This window comes from Diabrotica undecimpunctata, chromosome 3 (genome assembly GCF_040954645.1).
Source record: "Diabrotica undecimpunctata isolate CICGRU chromosome 3, icDiaUnde3, whole genome shotgun sequence".
Lineage (NCBI taxonomy): Eukaryota > Metazoa > Arthropoda > Insecta > Coleoptera > Chrysomelidae > Diabrotica > Diabrotica undecimpunctata.
In genome coordinates, this window is record NC_092805.1 from 54290344 (window position 1) to 54312248 (window position 21905).

Here is a 21905-nt window from a genome sequence, read left to right on the forward strand (position 1 = left end):
ATATGTATATATTCCACGATATCAACTTAATTTATGATCTGAACAACACCTCAACGCAATTTGTTACCCACAAACAAGTAAGCACTTTACCTACTTACAGAAACTTACGACTCGTGACTTGAATACAACAAATAAAATAGACTGAAATCAGGCTATAAGTTGGCCTGCAAAAAGTGGACTTACGGTATTATATACAGTGGCTTATGGTTTCTAAGAAATCAGGTGTGTTTCTTCTATCAGCAGTAAACAGTGTAGGTGTTTCGAATAACTAAATATTCTTTTTTTCTTGTTTTTTGTTTTGTTCTCGGCGTCTTCATTGCCATTGTTAAAGATAATATAAAGGAGTGTCAGCATGCTAATAGATTCTAAAAAATGATTGATGGCTTACCAAAATAGAAAGCCCTTGAAATATAATATATGCTTGATAATATCAATATTGGAATAGAAAAAAATGACACTGTTAATTATCCTAGTAAACTATATAAAACAAATCAAAACTTATAAATAAATATAGTGGACCGTATAAATAAAAATCGAAAATAATGTGAAAAAAATTATTTTATTTTTTTTGCAATTTATAACATACATTATATACTTTATACAACACAATTCTGTTACAGATGTCAATTAATTTCTTGATTGTAACTGACGTTGTTTGATTTCCTGTGATGGTAGTAAATCTGAAATTTTATAAGACTGTATTTTAGTCAAGATACAAAAAAAAAGTTAAAGTAGTAAAGTAGTTAAAGTAAATTATCATTTTCTTTGCCTTTATTCCTATGCGAGGTCGGCTTTTGTAGTTCCATTGCTCTGTAGGTTTCAGACATATTAACCCGTTTCACAGTCATATCTTGTCTAGTTGTCTTTTACCAGTTTGGTTTTCCTCTCCCACTTTTTCCAGGAATCTGAAACTTACCAATTCTAGATATTTGGTGAATATCAGCGTTGTATCACCGACATCGGCCGAACGGTGTCAGCATTGAACGTACCCTAACCATCGTAACATATTTCTCGATATTTCACGCGTCAACTGATCTCACACCTAGTCTTCTAGTGGTCAATTGATTCTGAACTTTAATAAAAATAATAAGTACATACAAAAATAGCAACAAGGTTCAAGATTGACATAGGGTACTTTCACAATATTCTGGGCGTATATGTATCACAGCAATGAAGAAAAAAAGAAACAATACATTTCTATGAAGAATTACAGCAAACCCTAAATAAAACCAACACAACGGATTACGTATTAATTTGTAAAGATGTAAACGCCTCTGGAGAAAACCGACCAAATCAGAGTGGAAACGAACTAAAACAGTTAGCAAGCTTTAACAATTTTAAACTGACAAACACCTGTTTCCACAAAATATATATATATATATATATATATATATATATATATATATATATATATATATATATATATATATTTATAGATACACTTAGAGACCAAAGAGTCAACGATTCTGATATATTATAGCCTAGCTAACGTAAAACTTTATAGCAGGTACAACGGCTATATAGACAGCGACATTTACTCCATTTAGACTATTTCTTATTGGTTATTTTAGGTTCAGTTCGATTAGAAACATAGACATATGGAAGATAGACTGACTGCTACAATACAGTCGCGTTCCCAGAATACCACCGAGAAAACTGACGCCAAACAGTCCCTGCATCTCTGTCTAATGGACCAGATTTATCGACCACGTAACCTTTTCGTTGGTCGTGATCGATAAACCTGGCAAATTAGAAAAAGATATAGGGACTGCTTTACGTCAGTTTTCTCTGTCGCACTGTGGGAACGGGCTGATATTGCAACGATCAGTCTATCTTGTATTATATGTCTATGGTTAGAAACAAGTAGGGTCTAATGACTATTTAAATGGGAATAATCCACAATTAACGGTTAAAGTAAGTTTATTGACGTTTCAATTTCCACTTCGGACATCGTTCTCAAAATACAAACATTAGTAAATTAAACAAATTTTGTTTTTTTGTTACTTGGTGAAAAATCCTTTCAATAATTTAATTTTATCTGACTCATTTATATTGACATTTCAGACATACGTTATACATTTTAAAGTAGATGACTTTAAAATGATATTGCCAATATTGTTGAGTTGCATTCCTGGGACGACTTTACTTGTAGGATAGTTCATTCGATTACATGAAATCAACTTTAACTTGAGACTATCCGTCAGAAAAAATCATATCATGTAATTCGTCTTTAAAAAGACAACTACATGCCATGATAACAGTAAATCTCCTGTTAGTGATCCTATAGTCGATTATGAAAAAAACCTCATAATACTATCCTGACATGGTAAGTATTTGGTCGTACATTTAGTTTACTTTCAATAAACATCAAATTCTGATTTTATATATTTGTTATTTAAAAAAATATAAATGATGTATCCTCGATATGTTACTAGCTTACTAATACTGGTATTTTCCTTTTAATAACGTCCTCTTTGAATATGGGTAACCAGATCATACTACATTCTGCTGAGGAATTTGGGACACAATTGGTCTCATTTGGTCACAATTGATCTCATAATTAGAGCCTCCGCTTCTTTGATTTTTGTCTTTTTACCATCCGTTTCTTTTAGGATTGGATTAGATTGGAAATTCTTTACAAGAAACTGGCACCTCAAAGAGACGGATGGTGATCTGGTTGGAATGCATTTACTATTTATTGCATCTAGTAAAGTTTGTAGTTCTTCTATACTCTCAGCCATAATTACAGTGTCATCTGCAAATCTCATGGTGTTTACGATTTCTACACCAATCCTTATTCCCTCTTTTCTTTCCCATAAAGTTTTTCTGAATATAACCTGTGAGTACACGTTGAAAAGCGTCGGAGACAAGATGCATCCTTGCCTGACCCCTCTCGCAATCGGTATATTATTTGTTTCTATATCGTTCACCTTTACTACTGCTTTTTGGTTCCAGTATATAGCCTTAATAAACTCAATGTTTTTTGTCTAAATTGATGTTTTTTAATCCATCTATTAACTTCATATGCTGCACTCGGTCAAAGGCCTTTCTAAAGTCTATAAAGCATACATAATATGCACTCTTTATATTCCCGACATTTCTGCAAGAGTACCGTCAACGCAAATATTGCCTCTCTTGTACCCATGCCTCCTCTGAAGCCAAACTGCGTTTCATCTATCTGCTCGTCACATTTCTTATAAATTCGGTTTTGAAAAATTTTCAAGAGAATATTTAAAGGGTGGCACATTAGCTTTATCAATAAGAGGTAAAAATATCGATTTAAGCCATTCCTCCGGATGTTGCCCTCTACATATGTGGTGGAGAATTCGGGTGAGTCTCTTTATATTACCGTCATCTAAGGCTTTAAACAGTTCAACTGGAATTTGGTCAGAACCCGGTGCTTTTAAAAAGGTGGGTAGGAGGAAGAAAAGGGAGCATATGGATAAAAAGCTCCAAGAGATTGAAGAATATTACATTAATAAAAATGTAAAAAGCTTCTACCAGGAGGCGAAAAGGAGCAGTGGCCATGGCGCAAGAAAACAGATTTACTACAAGAGTAAAGAAGGGCATTTAATATGAGATACGTAGGGGAAGCTAGATAGATGGCAAGAGCATTTTCTTTTTGCTTAATGAAGAATCGGATGAAAATTATGAGGGGCAAGTGGAAATGATAGGGGAAGTCAACGACAAAACATATATAGCATGAAAAACAATAAAAATGGTATTCCTGCAGAACTAATCAAGCATGGGGAAAAGCACTTATAACGCGGATATGTAACCTGCTAACAAAAATCATAGCAGATTATAAAGCGGTGTGCGAAAACTACAGGGGATCACTCTTCGGGATGTAACATATTAGGTACTCGCCGGAGTCATAAGAAATAGACTGGAAAGGCACTTAAACAAGCAGGTTGATGAATACCAGGGAGGATTTAAAAAGGGGAGATCCACCATATATCAAATATTCGTGTTAAAAATTATTCAATGCAGTACGTACGAGCAAGAGTTAAAGCTAAACCTCCTCTTTATAGAGTTCAAGCAAGCTTACGATTCTGTGATAAGAAGACATCTGTACCATACCCTAAGAGTAGTTGGAATTTCGAAATAGATGATCAGGCTAGTAAAAATAACCTTAATGAATACCGACAATAGAGTAAGGATAGAAGGAAGCCTATCAGGAAAATTTGAAGTAAAAAGGGACTAAAGCAGGGAGATTCGCTGTCCACAATACTCTTCAATTTCTTGCTGAAAGCAGTAATGAGAGAGAGAGTGAAATACTAACGAAAGTTATGATTTATGACAACAGAAGCCAGGTCGTGGCCCTTTGCGGACGATGTGGTGTTCATGGTAAGAACTAAAGAGAACTTTTAAGGATTTTCAAACCCTTTCAAACGAAGGCTAAACAGTTGGACTGATTGTTAATGAGCCAAAAACAAATTATATGGAAATGGGGCAGACCACATATAAAGACACAGAACTGAAGACTACCACAAACAACTAGAGTAAAAAGAATTACTTCAAAAAGGTGACGAAGTTTTAGTATCTAGGAGTAACTCTAACAAGTAAAGGGGAAGAAAGCCAAGAAATTGTTAAGCAGTTTTCGAGAAGAAGGAAGACGGTCGGAGCTCTACACCACCTACTAAGCAGCTAACTTTTAAACTATAGACTCGTTATATATAACATATATAGCAATTTTAATGTATTTTTAGTCGTACTATACGATGGGATTAGTTGTAAATTAACATTTGAAATTTTATTTATAAAAAATTGTTTATTTGTACCATTTTTTGAGATGGGGGACCTATATACTCGTATACAGCGAAAAATTTTACATAAGATAGAATAGTGTTCAACTATCCATCCTTTCATGCATACAGAAAGATACACTGCTGCCGGACTATAATGGAACTAGATAATTAGGTTTAGAAAAAAGCTTAAACATGTACTATTTTCGTTGTTTAATTGTTGTAAAATAAAAAGCGTTGTTTATTAGACGCAAGCTGAATTAAATAAAAATACACCAATTAATTACAAAATACATTCACAAGTTTGTTAGACGTAATGAATATAATTGTTTGAAGTTAATTTACCCGCAATTTTCCTTAACAGTAGAAATTTTTATTTAAAATTAGATTTGGTGTTTTTAACTAATATTTTACCTCCTACAGATGACCAGACGAATTTGAAAGAATATTAAAGAATAATAAAGTGAAACACAACAATTAAATAAGAAACCCGAACTGTTTAAGCAAAACTAAATATTATAAATAATTAATTAAAATTTATGTTCTAATATAGTGTATCTATCGAGGTCATCTCAGTTTTACTACCTCGTGTGCGAATAACATTACCTAAAGAGATGACGAATCCTTTTATCAAAAGTCATTATGAAGAACATGAATAAAAGTCGCGTTTTCAAAAGCTTTACTTTAAATAAACTATAAAACAGAATGAAGCGAGAGAGAAGAAAAGCTCACAGATTTCTGCCAAGGAAAGAACATGGTTATTTGGATTAAGCTACATAAGAGAAGATTTTAAAGGGTGGTCCTAAGTAATTGTAAAAAAAGAAAAAGTAGATTCTACACTATAAAATATTATGATTTAAGCCAACTAGCTTTAATAAAATGTATATATTAAGAGAGATACAGGGTGTTAAAGTTGAAATTTAAAATTTTATTTTTTGCTATACTTTTCATGTTTGTGGATATTTATGTATAAAAAATTATAACTGGGGGTTTTTGGGCATGAGGTATTATAATTTTCTACGTGTAGCTGATAAAGGGCGCGACATATGCCACATATGTGGCATACATTTACGCTTAACTTTTTTGCTCTTTATTAGCGCTTAAGTTAGCGCTATTTATGTTAAAAAATATTAAAGATACAGCTAAAGCACTGAATACCTATTGATAATGGTTTATTCTTATAAAAACAGCTTAAAGATGGTTATTTAATACCACAAAATGCTTTCTTACTGCTGGTAACTGTTTTATTTGGTGTCATCATTAGACAACCCCAATCTTATTATATGCGTTACGGAAAAATCTTATCATAGTTGGCTGGTATCACGAATGCTTTTGACAATCAAAAGTAAGTCTTGCTTCGATTAATCAGTGATGTTTAATATCTAGTTTATTTTGGTTTATTAAACAAAAGCATAAAATGCCGAGCCTATAATTTTTCTTATATCCATATGGGTGATATGATTGCTATTTATTGACACCAATATTTTAACGGGCATGCAGTGAAAAAGGAATATTTAAGAAGATACTCAAATAGATGGCAACCTATTTACCAAACCTTTACACATATATTTCGGAATTTAGGGGGAAGTGGTTAATTTCGTTCTAACAACTTAGGCCGACCGAAAAATTAATTACGCCTAATGAAGAAGATGAAGTAATGGTTTGCGTTGACGATAATTATTCTCAAGGTAAGTATTCTTACCTGTACAAAATTTGTATAGTCAGAAGATTTACAGAAGACTGTCAAAAGACATTCGTCGATAGATCATTTCCTGACGAATCTACATTTACACGTCATGGTGTTTCTAATTTAAGGAACAATCAATTCTGGGACACTGACAATCCTCATGTTAAGTGAGAAAGGCATTTCCAACATGAATTTTAAATAAACGTATGGTGTAGAATCATTCATAATCATCATCATCATTGGCTTTTACAACTCTTCGTGAGTTTTTGCCGCGTTTACTATTGCCTTCCATTGATTCCGATCCTGTGCTATTATTTCCCATGGCCTTACTTCCATCTTCTCCATGTCTTCCCTGACTGCGTCTTTCCACCTTTTTCTAGGCCTTCCTGTCGATCTTCTACCATCTGGTCTTTCCCAAAACACATTGCTAATCAGTATGTCGTCATCACTCCGTACCACGTGGCCTGCCCATCTTAATCTTATTGGCTTTTATGTATCTTACGATGTTTCCTTTCCCGAAGAGAGTCTCTATTTTATTGTTGTATCTGCTCCTCCATTCATTTGTCACGCTGTCCCTGCAAGGGACCATATATAATTCGCAGGATTTTGCGTTCTCATACCAATAGCTTATTGATTTCTTTCTTTCTCAATGTCCATGTTTCACTTCCATATGTCACTGCTGGTCGTATTATGGTTTTGTACATTTGGATTTTGGCACGCCTGAGAGAAGCTTTGACCTCATTAGATGTTGAATGGCAAAGAATGATTTATTCCACGCCAGTATTCGTATTTCAACTTCCCGTTCTCCTATGTTTTCACTGGTAATTGTTGCTCCTAGGTATTTGAATTCTTTGACCACCTCAAAATTATGATCGTTTATGGTAATGTTTTGTCTTATTCGCTGTCGTTCCTTTTATGATACGACCATGTATTTAGTTTTTTCTTCGTTTATTTTCAGGCCTACGCTTAGTGTTGCTTCTTCAAAGTTCGATACTATATCCTTAACTTCCAGTGTTGTCTGTGCTACTGCATCTACATCATCTGCAAATGCGAGAATAATCTTTGCTCCTCTGGCAGTTATGTTTGGTTTGACTCTGGTATAGATTTTTCGCATTGCATATTCGGCAAGCAAGTTCGGTGCTTATGCCGAAAGCCTTTGAAGTTTTGCCTCCTATTCTAATTTGTGCAAAGGAATTGTTGACACACATTCGCGCAATCATGGTCAGTTTCTTTGGTACGCCTAACTCCATCATTGCACTCCACAGTGTAGAATCATTGGCAATCATTTTTTAGGGACTGTGAATTACCTTGTAATTTAAGTGGTGAAAACTATTTACATTTTTTCAAACTCATTTTATTGATTTGTTGGAAGAATTGCCATTAAACTTAAGGCAAAATATGTGATTCATGCAAGATGGTGTACCCCCACATTATACGAAGACAATGAGAACATACTTAAATACCAACTTTCCAAACGCTGGATTGGTCGTGGTAGAAATTTTCCTTGGCCACTATGTGGCCTAGAATCAAATCCGCTTGATTTTGGTTTATAAAATGCAATGAAATAATGTGTCTACAAAAATCCCATAAATTCTCGCAACTTTGGAAAGAAATAAATACTGTAGCAGTTTCTTTTAAACCAATGATGCTATTTAATATTAGGCGATCTTTTATGGAACTTATTGATAAATGCATGGAAGAAAATGGTGGATATAACCAACACTTACTTTGACAAAAAGTTTAATGCTATTCAGTTTAACTATTTCTTAATTTGACTTGTGAATAAGATGTATTTTATTTTGCTTTAATATGATACTTAAATTGTTTAAGCCAGTGAGCAAAGTATTCCCTTATCTCCCAAAGTATGTTCCCTTTAGGTGAAATCTGATAACATCGACCTTGTGTCATCACCTTTTTAAATAATAACCATGATTATCAACTAATTTAAAGGTTTTTAAACCCATTTCAGTAGCTAGTTTTAAGTACTTTTTCAAATGTTTCATTGGTGATGGTCCGACTTTACCGAAAATGTTTTGGAATAATTTTAATCCTTTTGAAAACCGTTAAGTTTTGAAGTTATTAACGAGTATATAATATTATTTTGTTCAAATAATGTATCTTTAATATTTTTTTATACAAATCGAGCTAACTTGAAAATCAAAAAAGTAAGGCACAAATTTTAGTCACATATGTGGTATATGTGGCCCCTCTATCAGTTACATCAAAGTATGTATCAAATTATAATTCCTCATACTCAAATGCCCTTAGAGGTATAAATTTGTATACATAAATGTCCACAAACATGAAAGTTGTAGAAAAAAATAAAATTTTTAATTTCAACTTTATTACCCTGTATCCCTCTTAATATCAACATTTTTTTATTAAAGAAAGTTGGCTTAAATCGTAATATTTTAAAGTGTAGAATCTACTGTTTTTTTTTAGAATTACTTTAGGACCACCCTATATACATGGATGTTTCCTTTGCATACAAAAAACCATATTGTCAGAAATCATTTAGAATGTATAACCTTAAGCAAATATAGAAATTCTATAATCTCAATTAAAACTTATCCTAGAGCAGATATTGGTTCACACCATAATCCATTAGTTGCTCTCGTAAAAATAAAATTATAAAGGTTGAAAATAATATAAATGTTAATATTTAAAAGCACACACACCAAAACGCAATAGGCAAACATATTTGGGACCATGAACATGTAGTCCAGTTAGCCCAGTCTGGTTAAAAAAAAGGTAGAAAAATGTTTCGCAGATATCTGAAGCTTTTAAGACATAGGGGGGGGGGGATACTAGATGATGAATACATGAAAAGATACTCCTAGTTTTACCTTGCGTTTTTTTTAAGCAATAATTTATGGTCACAATTTGATTTTTTGTCTATAAATTTTTTCCCTTATATTTTAAATAAACAATATTTATGTCATTTTTTTATGTCAAGAATATCTTTATTTTCCAGTTTTTCTAATTAAAATTGATAAATAATTTACAGAGATATTTGCAAAAAAGCAGTTTTTTTGCACTAATTTATAAATTTTATTAATTTTTTTGTTAACAAAATAAAATGGTATTAATACATTTAAACATCAAGGAATTACCATCTTTTAGATTTGTGCGAAATTTCCCCCCGATCAGTCAAATATTTTATAAGTTGTTTAATTTGTTTATCCCTGAGGCTAATTATTTAAACTATTGAGCTTGTCCTATGCATGATGCTAGACACATTCAGCAAATTTCATATGATTCTTTAAGACTTAGACTATCTCAGAAGTTAAATGCATATTGAGTTCTTATCGAAATTATTTACAAAATAGACGTTTGAAAAAGGGGTATGTTTTTTACTTATAAACATTTGTAATAACTTCTATATTTTTCAAGCTACAGACTTGTACGTACAACCATGGGATAGCTGGTAAAAAAGCTCACATTAAAAAATAAAAAACCTATGACCAATAGGAACGAAGTTAGTGACTATTTTTAAAAAAATAATATCTATATTGATTATAAACATTAAGAAGTAAAACTTGCACATATTTTGAATGAAAATCTAAACTTTATATTGAAACTTATAGCTATAAAATTTATCTAATTTTTCGAAACGACGGTACTTTCGAAAGATCGACATAGGAAAGTGGAGAAGATATCTGTTTCAGCTCCGTTTTTTTTTCGGCATCGGAACTTCAAATTCCAACACGTAGGAAAAATTTACATTATCTCGGCTTCCTTTGCAGCTGCAAGCCTCTTTTTTTATTCTGGGGTAGCTCGTCGAAATATGAATAACTACATAGTTTTCACTGGCCGGAAAATATGAGAAAACTCGGAAAAATTGAGTCCATTTGAAAGTCACACTAAATACTTACTTTTTTTAAATTTGCTCGAATAGTCTGTCGCAGTATTAATAATAATGACATAATTTTCACCCCCCATAAATCTCGGAAAATCCCGGAAAATCAACATATGTTTTTTCATTTTATATCAATGATGTAATAATACTTATATATTTTATAAATTAAATTTCAGGTAATTTTTTACACATTATATTATTATATTCCTTATATTAATTATAATTGTTTGTATTTTTATAATTAACAATATTGATTTTTATTCTATTTTTCTTACAAATATGATATACAATATTAATCTAATCTGCCTTACTGCTTTGATAAAATAAGTCGATTTTTTCATCACTTGCCTTATTAAATTTTTCAATGTTTATTGAACTTTACTTTTTTTATTTTCTTTACATACATTGGTTTAAAAGTTAAAATTTGGTTCATTTATTCGACTTCACTGTCAGGTCTAAACTTTTTTATTGCAGGTTGTTTGTCTTCACTTATTAAGTCAGTCTTTCCATACATTAACATATTAATGGGCGATCTTAATGCCAAGGTGGGTCAAGGTAAGGTAGGAGAACAAGTAGGAAAATATGGGCTTGGAAACAGAAATGACAGAGGAGATCGATTGATTCAATTTTGCCAAAGTGAAGACTTCGTAATAACAAATACCTTTTTCAAATTACCTCCTCGACGGTTATATACATGGACATCTCCACAACATATCAAAGAAAAAATAGTGAGAAATCAAATAGACTACATTATGATAGCAAGGAGGTATCATAATGCTGTTAAATGTACTAAAACGTACCCAGGAGCTGATATAGGCTCAGATCATAACCCGGTAGTTACTGTGATAGAGTCGAGACCAAAAAAGATTAGAAGACCACACAGAAAGGCAATAGATTTAAATTAATTTAGAAACAAAAATATACAAGAAACAGCAGAAGAAATAAATGAAAACCTCCGTTCAGTGCAGCAACAAATTAACGATACAAACAACGTTAACCAAAAATTAAAGTACATAAATACAGCTATACAAACAGCAGGAAAGAAACATCTTACAAAAACAACAACAAAGAATAAGGGGTGGATGACACAAGATATACTAGACTTGATGGAACAAAGAAGAAAGATGAAGAATTGCCCAGACAAATACAAAGAAATAAATAAACATATAAAAAAGAGAATAAAAGAAGCCAAAGAGAAGTGGATTAAAGAACAATGTGAAGAAATGGAAACCTCTGAGAAAAAGTACGATGCGTTGAATATGCACAAAAAAGTAAAAGAGATAACAGGAAGCATAAAGAAATGTCAAATAGGTAAACTTAAAGACAAAGATGGAAATCTTATTGTAGATCTAGAGAATAAAATAAAAAGATGGACAGAATACCTGAATGAATTATTTGAAGACGATAGAAAAAACTTAACTCAGATAATCAATGCAACTGGGCATATTGAACTGCAACAGACAAACAACAAACTGCAACAGACATATTGAAAGAAGAAGTAGAATACGCAATAAGAAACGCTAAAAATGGAAAAGCAAATGGACCTGATGAAATTCTTACAGAACTGTTGAAGCTTTTGAATGATAAATCCGTAACCATAATATTAAATTTTGCAGCGAGGAGCTAAAACAGTTTCCCCTCCACTTTCCTATGTCGATCTTTCGAAAGTAATTTCGTTTCGAAACGTTTTAAGTTGCGAAAAATTGAATGAATTGTATAGCAATAAAATCAATATAAAGTTTAGATTTTTATTCAAAATTTGTGCAAATGTTACTTCTTAATGTTTATAAACAATGGAGATATAATTAACAAAAAAATTGTCGCTAACTTCGTTCCTATTGTTCATAGAAGGTTTAGTTTTTTTGTTAAATGTGAGTTTTTTACCAGCTGTCTAATGGTTGTACGTACAAGTCTGTAACTTGAAAAATATAGAAGTTATTACAATTATTTATAAGTAAAAAACATACCCCTTTTTCAAACGTTTATTTTGTAAATAATTTTGATGAAAACTCAATATTCATTTAACTTCTGAGATAGTATCTCAAGTAAGATAAGTCTTAAAGAATCCTATGAAATTTGTTAAATGTGTCTAGCATCATTCATAGGGCAAGTTCAATGGTTTAAATAATTAGTCCCAGGGATAAACAAATTGAATAACTTTTAAACTTTTAAAGAATCCTATGAAATTTGTTAAATGTGTCTAGCATCATTCATAGGGCAAGTTCAATGGTTTAAATAATTAGTCCCAGGGATAAACAAATTGAATAACTTTTAAACTATTTGACCGATCGGGGGGAAATTTCGCACAAATTTAAAGGACAGTAATTTCTCAATGTTGAAATGTATTAATAACATTTTGTTTTGTTAATAAAAAAATAATTAAATTTATAAATTAGTGCAAAAAAACTGCTTTTTTTACAAATATCTCCGTAAATTATTTATCAATTTTAATTGAAAAAACGGGAAAATAAAGATATTCTTGATATAAAAAAATGGTATAAATATTGTTTATTTAAATTATAAGGGAAAAAACTTATAGATAAAAAATCAAATTCTGACCATAAATTATTGTTTAAAAAAAACGCAAGGTAAAAATAGGAGTATCTTTTAATCTATTCGTCATCTAGTAACCCCCACCTATGTCTTACAAGCTTCAGATATCTGCGAAACATTTTGCCGTGAAATCGATGATTTTTGTATAACCAGACTGGGCTAAGTGGAAAGATGCTTCAATGCTTACATATTAATGTCTGTCTTCCGTGTATATCATGTTCGGTAACACTAATAAATTTATTCCAGGATTCTTGTATTTGCTGTATTGCATAATTTTTCTTTTGATTGTATATGCATATGTCTTTAGCTTCTTGTGTGTTTTTAATTGCAATTCTAGATTCCGTTTATCGCTATTTTTCAAACAGGCAGCGACCATAGACTGACTAATCCGAACAAAAATTGTTCTATAAAAATTATAGATCTAAAACTAGAAAGAATAAAATTAATCGCAAAACCAACAGTAACCAGTATATATATTAAAAATCTTAAAAAAAATTCAGGTCACTATCAAAGGACAATTGATAGAAGCTAACATGACCAAATGGACATCTGTCAACAAACGAAAACACCAGAATTATAGACAGAAATGAAATAATACAACTCGTGACTAAATTCTAAAGCGAGCTATACAAATCCCCTGAGACACAAAAAGAAGCAATCAGTAACCAAGAAGATGTACCAGAACTCCTTTCAGAAAAAGAAGAATTGACAATTACAAAAATGAAAAGCGATAAAACAGCTAAAATAGATAGCATAACACTGAAATTGCTTAAGTAGGCTGACAAAAAAAACCTGGAAAATCTTAGTAGGCATATTTACGAACTACCTAAGATCAAGATGTATCCCATAACACTAAAATATAGCAAATATAATTCTCATTCATAAGAAGGGTAGCAAAGAGGATATCAAAAACTACAGACCTATAAGTCTACTACCAATAATATACAATATATTCACAAATATCATTAACAGCAGATTAACAAATGCGTTAGATGCTGCACTGCCAAGAGAGCAAGCTGACTTCAGAAGTGGATTCAGTACCCATAATCATGCACTTCGACAACTAATAAGTAGAGGTAAAGAATATGAAATACCGCTATCATTAACCTTTGACCAATCAAGGTATTGACAAACTGGCAGAACAAAGGCCTATCCATTATGGAGAATACCTCAGCCATCTAAGATTTGCAGACGACATTTTTCTGATTGCAAATAATCCTGCAGAACTACAAGAACTTATAAGCAACCCAAATGCAGCAGCAATATAGTTGACCTAAAAATGAACTTGACAAAAACAAAAGCCATGTACATCGAGCTAGTGGATTATTACAAGATGTAATAATAAACAACACTGCACTTTAGGTAGTAGACGAGTATGTATGCCTGGGAAAATTAATACATAAATCTGGATCCTTACTCCCAGAAATCAACAGAAGAATAAAACTGGCTTTAGCATATTTTGGTAGAAATGCAGTTATACTAAAATCGAAAATGCCACTCCACATGAAGAAAAAAGCATTCGATTAGTAATCATAATATATGGCTGAAACTTGGATACTAAAGAAAGAGATAATACGAAACTCAAAGTCACTCAAAGGTCAGTGGTATTATAACAAAGAGCCATCAAAAAAGAAAATAATAAATCAAACAGAAAATCAAGTCACTGAGGTAGTCCACAGAACTAAATCTTTAAAATAGCAGTAGGCGGGACATTTAGCGAGAATAACTAACAATATATGGTCCACTAGAATGACACTGTGGTATCCAAGAAGCGTCAAGAGACCAAGAAGACGTCTAAATTTAAGATGACACTATGACGTAAGTAAACAAGTCGGTAAACACGGCATAGGAAAGCGAATATTAGACAATCGTGAGAAGAAATAAAAAACGACTATGTAAGTGAGGCGGCACCATAATGATAATGCAAAAAGAGCTAACTCATAACAAAAAAATTAAGGACGTAAATAAGAAGTAGAATAATGTAAAAAATACATAGGTACTGAAACCAACACGAGAAAGGAGATAGAAGACCTAGAAGCAAAATATGATCTGAAAAATATGCATAATAAAATAAAATAAGAGAAGTCATCGGAGCTGCGAAAATTAAGTCAATAATGACATAAAGGAAGAGAATGGGGTATTACTAATAGATATTTACCCAAGAAATTAAGCTAGGAAAATGTTCCTAGATGAAAAAGTTTAAATGCATGAGATATTAAAGCATTCAGAGAGATAATAAAAGATCATGATAGATAAAATCAAATATGCTGTCAAAAACTAAAGTAAGTCTAAAATTTATATCCAAACGGTCGCGATAAATCTGGAGAGGACCTATGATTGCACTAACTTATTCTTTATGTAGTAAATTCCAAGCTGTGAGACTCTCTGTGACATCTGGATCTGGAAATTCATCTTTCAACAGCATCACCAATCACAGAACACTGAACTCAAGATAGTTTGTACTTCCATCTTGTTCAGTAAGTCTTCTTAATGTACTTCTGTCGGTATCAGTAATTTTCCAGTTGCCACATTGGGTGGCTATAAGGCTACTAAATTTGTAACTTTGTATCTGCTAATTATACTGCTTATGCTGATCATCATCGTCATCATTATTAGTCTATTTTAAGTCCACTTAAGGACATAAGCTCTCCCTGTTTTTATCCAGAATGCACGGTCTTGTGGATCCAATTTTTTGTCGTCTTTCGGGAATAATCTTGTCATCATATAGGTAATCTTCCTCTGTTTCTTTTATTTTCCTACCATCCTTTATTCTTGAAATCGTAGGCTTCCACGGCCAGAGTCAGAATTATAGTTTATTCGTCTTCCGGGTTTGGACCGTGTCATTTGTGAGTGACCCAAAAGTGGGTTCATCTCGACGTTTCGCTACAATTGTATGTAGCTTCTTCAGGAGAACAAAAAAGAAAAAGAAACAAAGGAAGATGGGTAGTTAGCAACGGTAACTCAGTTACTCAACGCAACCAGAGGCGAATACTAACTACCAAGATGGGCATTTGGTCACAGTAACTCAACTACTCAACGCAGCCAGAGGTGAAAACCAAATGCCAGGACAGGGATTCACGTCCAACAGCTCAGAACACTAACGCGTCGAGAGGCAGGGAGTGAATCCCCATTCACTCGGATTCACTCCCTGCCTCTCGACGCGTTAGTGTTCTGAGCTGTTGGACGTGAATCCCTGTCCTGGCATTTGGTTTTCACCTCTGGCTGCGTTGAGTAGTTGAGTTACTGTGACCAAATGCCCATCTTGGTAGTTAGTATTCGCCTCTGGTTGCGTTGAGTAACTGAGTTACCGTTGCTAACTACCCATCTTCCTTTGTTTCTTTTTCTTTTTTGTTCTCCTGAAGAAGCTACATACAATTGTAGCGAAACGTCGAGATGAACCCACTTTTGGGTCACTCACAAATGACACGGTCCAAACCCGGAAGACGAATAAACTATAATCCTTTATTCTTGTCACGTGGAAAGCATAACTAATTCGATTTCAATCTACAAGCTCTCTCCATAATATCTGATCTTGTCTTTTATTGCTATTTTTAGTATTGAGGCATTGTTTTTTGTTAGAAACAGTGTTTCCGCACCGTAAGTCATTACTGACAGTACACACTTATCGAAGACTTTCTTATTCTTCCTTCTTCTTTTGCTTACCCTGTACTGTAATAATTTTAAAAAATGTGAAATTTTCCAGAATTCAAACATTTAACATCATGTGAACAAATTTTTTTATTCATAATCTAGAGAACTGCGAAATTTAAAATAAAAGCAACCATAAAATATAGTCACTAGACGATGAATAACTTCTAAGACTCTTCAAATAATCCAATGCTTGTATATCTTTTGTAACATGATTTTTCTTATCAACTTCATTTTAAAATGATTTAGCAACTAAATTATTGTTGATAGTCCTTTAAAATTTGTTTCGATAGGAATACTTTTTTTCTATACAAAATTTTATAGTGTTATTGTAAGAATTAATTCATGATTGAAAATAGTTTTTTTTCTTTTTATATTAGCTTGATCTACTACTAAATAATATATATGTGTAACTGTTTTTTTATTTCCGATTGACAATGTCTTACAATTTAAAATTTGTTTCGATATGAATACGTGTTTTTTTTTCTATACAAAATTTTATAGTGTTATTGTAAAAATTAATTCATGATTGAAAATAGTTTTTTTCTTTTTATATTAGTTTGATCTACTACTAAATAATATATATGTGTAACTGTTTTCTTTTATTTCAGATTGACAATGTCTTACAAACAAAACTTCTCTCGCAACCGGAACAGTTGGGGACCGATATCAGTTGCCTCTCCTGGATTTTACAGGACTCCGGAAGACGATGATGACGACGATGATGAACTGAAGGCAATTCAAGCAAGGCAACTAGATCCCCTAAAAGAGGATTTGGCAGACTGGTTGAATAAAACGTTAGGTAAAATTTAGCTTTCCATAAAATCTTCTCATTACATAAATTAAAATACTTACACTCCTTAATGTATGGGAGACAGTGGCAATCCCGCTGACAGTAATGGGAGGTTCCGATAACTTTAGTGATATTTGGGATAAACTAGTGTGTTTCATCCGAAAGTATTAAATTATATTATTTTAAAAAAAGACAAAAGTTGAAGTACTCATTTAAATTTAATATTACTTTTCCACGTCGTTCAAGGAAATGTCCTGAGACACGAAAAAGAGGGCTTAAAATAAGCGAAATCACCGAAAAAAGCAAAAAACCAAGTACATGACCGTTAAAAAAAATCAGCTGACAATAAAAATAAGATCGTAGTATACAACATTTTGAACACCTAACAAACTAACGAAAAATGTAAAGAACTCGTGCAAAATGGTAAAAGGGTAAAAATAGGTTTTAAAAAGATCATAGTAGATGGAGAGGAATGAAGATGAGAAAAGAAAGACAATTTTAAAAATATCTTATTCTTCTTCTTCGTGCGACTAGGATTACTCCTGTTTGTCTGCCTCTTATTCTGTTTCAGTCGTTGTTGACTGCACATTATCTTTCCACCTTTTTGGCTGTCTTTCAATGAGTCTCCTGCTATACGGTTTGTTGTTTTTACAGATGTTCGCTAATCTATCTGGTCCCATTTGGTTTACATGTTCGTTCCAGTTTTTTTTCTTGTTTTTATCCACCTGTTAATATTTTGAATTTTGCATTGGTCGCGTATACTTCTGTTGGTTTGTCTGTCTCTTAATGATATGCCCGCTATTGATCTTAATACTTTTATTTCGATATTGTTGATTTGTTGTTTCGTCTTTCTTGTATCGGTCTTTGTCTCCGCTGCATATGTTAGGATAGGTCTTACTGTTGTCTTGAATACTTTCATTTTGCTTTCCGTGGTCAGATATTTGTTTCTCCATAATATGGTTTCTCGGAGGCAATTACTTACTCTTGCCGCTTTTGATGCTTGCCTTGTGGTCTCTGTTCTTCTATCCCTGTCAATAATGATTTCTACCCCTAGGTAATTGAATTTCATTACTTGTTCTACAATTTGCCGTTTATTTCTAGTTTGCATCTACGCGGCTCTCCACTAATCACTATACATTTAGCTTTTTAGTTTGTTTGCTGTGATATTGAAGGTGTGGAGCTGCCTTTGTAGGTCATCTTCGTTATCAGCAATTAGTACTGCATCATAGGCATAGAATAGTATTGTGATTTTATGTGGTATCCGTGTCGTTTTCTTACTTCGTGAATTATTTGAGATAAAAATATTGAGATGCAGAAAAACGGGGAGTATCGGAGAAGGAACATTTCAAATTCTTCACATTCAAAATAAAAGCCTTAAGCTATCTTTATTAGAATCGATGAAAATAAATAAATTAAAAAATATAGACATAATTTTTAATAACCAACTTGAGACAAACGAGTTCTCTCCCCTTCAACTTATTCAGTTAAAGACTATAAACTGTAAACGCATACCAAAAATAGATCACTTGAGAAAGGTACTTTGCCGAAACAGCTGTAGTGATAAAAATTTATAATAAATGTGGAAGTATTGAAAACAAAAGTTTTTAGTGTTTTATTGTTAGATAAAATGAATTGCCCTGAAATATCCCCTAAAAATAAGGCAGACACTAATTGATCGACGGATATGTGAAGAATTTGAAATATTTTCATTTATGCAAGTTTAGATTTATGTAAGGTAGATCAGCAGCAGATGCATTTATCAATATTTAATATAAAAAATATTTAAATTAAACAAATAAATCATGTAATATTCATTGATCTGGGCAAAACATCTGATGGTGTTCCTAAAGAGATTCTGTAGTAGGTGCAGCTTTAGAAAAGATGTGAGGGAGACTGATGTATTTCACGGGGAAGTAAGATAACATCAGGGCTCGTTCTTAGTCCTTTACTAGCTTGATCCTAATGTATTCTCATTAATATTAGATGCCATAACGTAGAAATTACAGTGTAACTTTCTGTGGAACTTAATGTATGCTGATGATGTGGTGTTAGTAAAAAATACTAAAAATGATTTAGAGCAAAGACTCGAACACTCTAGACAAGCTCTTAAAGAAAAAGGTTTAAAATTTTATGGACCAAAAACAGAGTACCTAGATGGTGAAACGATTATAAAGAATAATAGTTTTAAATATCTAGGATCGATATTACAAAGTGGGAGCAACGACTTGGTGAAAGACACTTTGGCAGGACATATTTGGAAAGAGTAGTGATATTCGTATGACTCAAGATAGTAACTTGGAAAAATGGAATTATTGCAGTCGAACCAGCATAGATATGATGAAAACGAGATTGATGACATTTTATGGTATTAATCACATACCCGGTGCTTTATATAATAATAGATGGTTTATAATAGGAATAAAATAATCGATTATTCGAGAGAATACTGGGAGAGATCATGATAGGAAGAACATTGTACATGCGATATAGTTTATGTAAATAAATGTGAAACTGAGTAATTCCTGACAAAATTTTAATAAATTATAATGATTACTATGTGATATTATGTAAATGCATTTATCCATTTCCTTAAGTATACAACATTCCTTCATTTTATTGAAATTTCACAAGAAATTCGATCAAAACATTGCCGGGGCAACGGTTAAGGTCATAAAACTTGGATGCCAAATTAAAAATCAGTTTCTAAAAAGAGTCGCACGACATCATGCACTCTATCAACAAACGACGTAATCTCCCAAAAAAATTTATGTAGCTTAAATCACGAACCTTTCATTATATCTATTTGCGAAATGGGCCGCAGTACCACGAGGTGCCTTCATCGGAATTTTCGTTATAAATTTGTTCCGTGCTTTGGCCGTTGAACATATTTTCTGATAATTGACATGAAATCGAACATTTAAAATGAAGGAAAGTTATTAAATTATGAATAAGGAACGTTTCTGAATAAAGTTTTTTTTCATCCTAAAGACTATGAGTTTTATAAATCGCATCAACTATTTATTTGGTATCTTTGCTCGAGGGAATTACGTGACCATCAAATTTTTAATACACAAATCACATTTTATTTATTCATAATTTCATGTTTTTATGTACTCATAGGTTACGTTATAATTATACCATGTATATGCAATTTTACCCATGTTTGGTTTGTTGAGTATCTTGCAAGAAGTTTTATAAAAAATGATCAAAAAATTTATAGTCATGTGGCCATTGAAACCGTTAGTTTAAAAATATAAGCCAAATACAAAATATTGATTTGTAACAAAGAGTAAAGAATTGAAATTAAAATGTTGGGCAAATGTTGACCATGTGTCAAAATTATAGGTGAATACGTCATATAAAATATTTACATTGTAAATAAAAAGTAAACTATTTTAGAGAACAGATACTGAAATTTGTTAATATTAATATGGTTTTACACAAGGACGTAGCACATTGACTAACTTTTCCTATTGCGGGAGCTTCGACCAGAAAGCTACGAATATGGGAAATCTACGACAGCCCTTTAATTAACTTAAATCAAGCTTCTGACTTTTTTGTAACACTCTTTGATGCAGTTATCTAACAAGTGGTTTTGATAAATTTGGTAATAACAATATGTAATAAACAAAATATGCAAAAGAGTCAACCTTATTTTTTACTTATAAACAGTATTACTCCAGTCGTCAGAGACGAAAATTCGATATTTTTTGATCCATGTATCCTATCGACAAAAATCATAATTAGTCTAGGCGGGATCTGTTTTGGATTGGACATTTTCCATAGGAAGCTATTTTTTTGCTGGAATCCCTTCAGGATGTGCCCAATATCGATAATCACGATATGCGCCAGTCGCAAACCCTGTGCTAAATTTTTTAATTAACAAAATCTGAAAACAATTGAAAATTTCTCGTTTTTTGCTCCTATTTTCGTTTATAATGCGGAAAATATTGATCCTAGAGAAAAAATTATAATAAGTTAAAAGTTTCGTTATTCAATTTTACACAATATTTCGTTAGCTAGAAATTGAAAATTTAATGTTTATTGTTGAAAAAATAGCAATAATTGGAAAAAAAGTACAAAAAAATGAAGTTAATCCTTTAAATGTTTTCAACTTTCTAAACTTGACTTACAAGCTCCATATTCCGCCTAGAAAAACCTAATATGTTTAAAACGTGTGCTAAATTTTGTTAAGATCGGTCGGATAGGTTTTTGCATAATAATTTTGCAATTAAGCCTACTGGAAAAAAATCGCAAATTTTCAAATTTATAGTAGGCTCTAAATAAGGCCCTCAGATAGTTGTAACTTTTTTTACACATAAAGGAAGGCTCAAACTTTCAAACGCTTTTTGTAAAATTCAAATCGGTTCACTAGGAGAGCCTATAAATTTTTTTAAGGTTTTAAAGATTTTTTATATATATTAGGCTATTAACAAATTGAATAACTTTACGAGCTTTAAATATATCAATTTCAAAATTTATACACTTAAAGAACATGAAAAGACGCTTCTTTAAAAAAAAGATACATTCGGCTTACTGGTTGCCGAGATATTGAAGGTCAAAGTTGGCATACATTTGCCGTGTAAAAAGTGATAGAGGGCTCGTTTTTAAAGAAATACC

The 21905-nt window shown here is 32.1% G+C and overlaps 1 protein-coding gene across 2 annotated transcripts in view; it reads left to right on the forward strand.

Moving 5' to 3' along the window:
- The window catches only part of LOC140436812 (growth arrest-specific protein 2-like), a 180349-nt gene that overhangs the window by 111131 nt on the left and 47313 nt on the right, over positions 1-21905 (forward strand). For both annotated transcript variants that reach the window (XM_072525935.1, XM_072525936.1), the window contains exon 2: positions 17104-17294. In XM_072525935.1, the coding sequence (XP_072382036.1) occupies positions 17104-17294 (191 nt within the window). The remainder of the gene's footprint in view (positions 1-17103; positions 17295-21905) is intronic.